The sequence below is a fragment of the Cornus florida genome, unplaced genomic scaffold (assembly GCF_030987335.1).
Source record: "Cornus florida cultivar Cherokee Brave unplaced genomic scaffold, ASM3098733v1 CherokeeBrave_3.0.0_Hap2_Chr02, whole genome shotgun sequence".
NCBI classification, from domain to species: Eukaryota; Viridiplantae; Streptophyta; class Magnoliopsida; order Cornales; family Cornaceae; genus Cornus; species Cornus florida.
Genome location: NW_026775572.1, coordinates 37,158,151 through 37,162,470, shown reverse-complemented (window position 1 = coordinate 37,162,470; position 4,320 = coordinate 37,158,151). Strand labels below are relative to the sequence as shown.

General features: G+C 40.6%; 1 protein-coding gene across 1 annotated transcript; it reads left to right on the top strand.

The window, feature by feature from the left end:
* The first annotated feature begins 2,810 nt into the window (after positions 1-2,810).
* On the top strand, positions 2,811-3,332 carry LOC132296054 (uncharacterized). Its single transcript, XM_059794301.1, has one exon. The coding sequence runs from the start codon at positions 2,811-2,813 to the stop codon at positions 3,330-3,332; it is 522 nt and encodes a 173-aa protein (XP_059650284.1).
* The last annotated feature ends 988 nt before the right edge of the window (positions 3,333-4,320 follow it).

The window sequence follows — 4,320 nt, the reverse complement described above, 5'->3', positions numbered from 1 at the left end:
TTAGCTGTGTTGTTTCTTGATTTAATCCCTACTATAATTGGGGCTTCTTGTACAATTCTCCATTATTTATACACAAGCTTACCTTTTAACAAAAAAAAAAAAAAAAACACCAGTACTTGATGATATGAAAATTTGTACTAAATTTCCTTCAATTTCAAAATAGGCCTAAAAGCCTTATTCATGTGATTGTTGGGTATGCAAAAGAAAACTAAAGATAAACCACAAGAACAAATGGAAAACACACAAAAATGACTACAATTTTCAGAATAAAAAAGTTGCATTATAATTCAAAATGCAATTTATTAATTAGTAATTGCATTCCTAGGATTCTCATGTGTTACAACTATCAAGCATCAAGATAAACAAACGATGCTTTCCACATGATTTGTGATACTAACATTTACACCATTATGATAGTGATAGTTAAAAGGTGCCTTACGAATATAGTAAAAAGGTTCCTCACCAATACTAATAATAGGCTTAGAAGCCTTATAACTGTGATCCCAATAAATTTTTTTGTTAGGACTCTGTTTTGGAAAGGTGAAAAGTATTTCATACTTTGGTGGAGCCGCAACGGTCTTCTGAAACCACATGTCGTGACAATCATCTAATATCCATAATTTTTTGTCACTGTAGTTGAATAAAGCCAAACGCCCTCCAATTTTTCTCAATTTATACTTCCCAGAAACACCGTCAGGAAGTGGGAACGTTCCGAAATTTTCACTACAAACATAAAAAGCCACCAGAACTTCTTCCCCTGGAGCCCTACACGAAATCCAATATATCGCGCCACCAACACAAACACCTTGTTCACGGAACAAACAAGGAAAACCTTGTTCTTTGAACATATAAGGATATGGTGGGTGTGGAGGGAAAAATCTCCCTCCAATGAGAATAATCCACATCATCATAAATATAAACTTATCCATGATGAGTTTATGAAGCCCACCTCGCTCAAACCCAAATTGAGTTTGAGGCTAGTCCAAGATCACTATTCACAAGCTCAATACTATTGTTATTTGACCTTCAGTCCTGTTGAAGCCCGAATCAATAGATTATCAGCCCAATATGGCAACATCAAACATCCGGCCTGTTATTCAAGCCCAACTGGTTCAAGGTGTATTCAGTCCAATTTTCCAAGATTGGACAAATCCTATCGGTAGAAAGATTTATCATAAAAGGAGAATTCTTTTATAGGAAGTTCTATACAAGGCAAGTTCGATGTAGGAAATATTATACAATAGAAAGAACTCTATTTGTAAAGAAAGTCATGTATGGGAAGAATTGGAGGACAAGCAACGTGAGTCCTACCTTAATTCTACCAATTTGTGTATATAAATAGAGGCCCAGACCTCCAATAAAGGATCCCAAGCAATTCAACGCTTCTCTATACACTGTTCTTATTTATTTTTACTGTTCTTGAGTGTGTTGTATTATTTTTCTCAATTATTATTGGTTGAGCGGAATTTTGCACCTACACTTTGGCGCCATCTGTGGGAATCGTGTGCAAATATATTCCCACTCTTGTTTTTTGTTTCACAGGTGAATCCTGCAACTACCATCCAGAATGTCGAACGGAGGATCTTCAACGGATCAACAAACAGAGTTGATGCAGAAGATGTGTGAAGAGTTTCTACACCAGTTTGACGTACTTCATCAGGCAAACGAAGTAAGCGTGGCTCAGATCGCCTTGCTTTAACAGCAGAATAACACTCTGCAAATGGTGCTGGCTCAGTTGGCATCATCGCCACTAGTGGGTGACATAGCAGCACCCCTTAGTCAGAATATTCCTCCGATTACCAGACTTCCGCCTGATGGGGCTCCACTTAATGGGGCACGACCCAATGAGGCTCAGCCGAATGAGGTTCAGCAACAACGGAGGGCAAGATCCTAGGTTGCGGCTTCAGATAACGTCCTTCGTCGCACACAAGATGAGCAAGTCGAATCCAGCCATAAGCTTACGGTGTGGTCCAATGGAATCCCAGATGGTGTAGACGTTCAGGATGCCTTTGACGAGAAGAGACTCCTGAAGATTCAGACACTTGCTGAGATGGCTAGAGAACACAAAATTTCCTTGGTTAAAACTCCTTTCACTGACGATGTGTATCTGGTTGAGAGGCCCAAGAAATTTACCATGCCTTCTTTCACCCAGTTTGATGGAACGGGGGATCCTTTTTGGCACCTAGATCATTACGCTCAAAAGATGGCTTTGGATGATCGTAATGACCCTTGGATGTGTAGAGTTTTTCTTACCAGTTTGACAGGAGCAGCACTAGAGTGGTTCAGGAATAGACCGCATAAATCCATCCCGGATTATATAACTCTATGCACCATGTTCCTGGCACAGTATTGTGGAAATAAGAAGCAAAAGAAGAGCATTGCCAGCCTCTTCACCATAAGGCAAAAAAAAGGGGGAAACATTGTAGGATTTCTTGTCAAGATTCAACATGGAAGCCTCGGAAATAGCGGATTGTCATCCCGCAACTGCTATAGAGACATTTAAACTCGCGATAATTCAGGGGACGAAGTTCCACACTTCCTTAGTCAAGTATTCTCCTCCCGATATGCAGACTTTCAATGCCAGGGCCCAGATCTACATTCGGCTTGAGGAAAATATAGCCCATTGAGCGCAGCACGCCACCCTCGTGACAGTGGAAAACAAGCCTCGAGAAAGAATTCCAACTCCAAAGATTCAAAAAAGCCAACGTTCCTCAACGCCGATCACCCAGGCACGTGAAAAAAGGCAAAGGGTAGAGGAAGGATTTACAACTCTCCGAACTACCTTGGCTCGGCTCTTCCAAGAGAATAAGATGAAGTTCACAACTCCGCAGCCAATAAAGCAACCCCTGGAGCAAAGGGACAAAAGCAAGCATTGCGCTTATTATCGAGACTATGGGCATTCAACCAATGATTGTCGAACCCTCAGGCGACAGGTGGAGAATATGATCGCCAGAGGTGAGTTGACGGATTACCTCATGACAAAGGAGTATGCAAAGCCCCACGAGGTCTATCCCCGCAAGGTGGAAGGTACGCAAGTAAAAGTCATCCATGCAATACATGGCAGGTTTGAAGATGATCAAGAGTCCGATGAGGTATACAGATCCAGGTTGAGGGCAACCCATAAGCTCAGGAAGATATCCCCGGTCAATGCTATCGTTTCGGGTAGCATCAGTATTGGATTCGGAGATGGCGACCTAACCAGAGTTCAACTCCCCCACGAGGATCCATTGTTCATCAGTCTTTTAGTGGCTAATTGTATGATCAGGAGGGTTTTCACTACAACAAATATCATTTTCACCGGCGGTTTTTTTCCGTCCGCCGGCTTTAATTGATTATTTCCGGCGGTTTTAACTAATCCGTTGTTATTTGTATTTATACCGGCGGTATATTAAAAAGTGCCGAAAAATATTAATTATTTCCGGCAGTCTTTTTAAAGTGCCGGAAAATTTTAGTTATTTCCGGTAGTTTTTTGAAAAGGGCCGGAAAATATTAATTATTTCCGGCATTCGTTTTAAAAGTGCCAGAAATCATTTATTATTTCCGGCGGTTATAAACAGTGTGTCGGTAAATTTAATTCTTATTATTTTATTTTTCATTATTCTATCCTAATATAGCACATTTTGGGTTTGCGTTAGTTTCATATAAACATATTAGGTTTGACTCCTTTCTTCTCTCTTACCCGCGACATCAGGAGAAACAGGGAAGAACATGGCGGTGGTGGTCGATTGGTGGTGCCGGTGGTGCGGTGGTAGTCGTTTGGTGGTGTGGGTGGTGCGGTGGTGGTCGATTGGTGGTGCATCGGAGGTCTGGATAGTGGTGGTTGAAGGGTTGGGCTCCTGTAAGTTGCAAGTAGTTTAAACCCTAACTTTCCCCTTCTTGTTCTTGAGATGTATGGAATTTCTCTCTTGTGAAGAAGATGTCTCAAACGTAGTCTGAATAATCGCATTCATAAAAACTTACATCTGGGGACACACTTTGAGTGCCATACTTGTCATTTACCTGTTTGATATAAACAGCCATTTGCCTACAATTAGATATCTCAATCGTGCATATTTAATTTTGAAATGTTCTAATTTTCCCAGTCCTACACAGCTTTTACAATCGTGGTCAACCTACTGGCCCTATTCAAAATTATTAAATTGGTGATTTTCACATTTAATTTTAATCTACTAATTTACAGTTGCAAAATAAAAATAATAATAATATAATCTGAAACATTTGGAAAAATATACCCAACTAAGATGGTCAACGCTCATAGAATTGATGTGGTTTTTCATAACTGAGGAGGCCCAGGACGACATGGGCCGGATCTGACTTGCA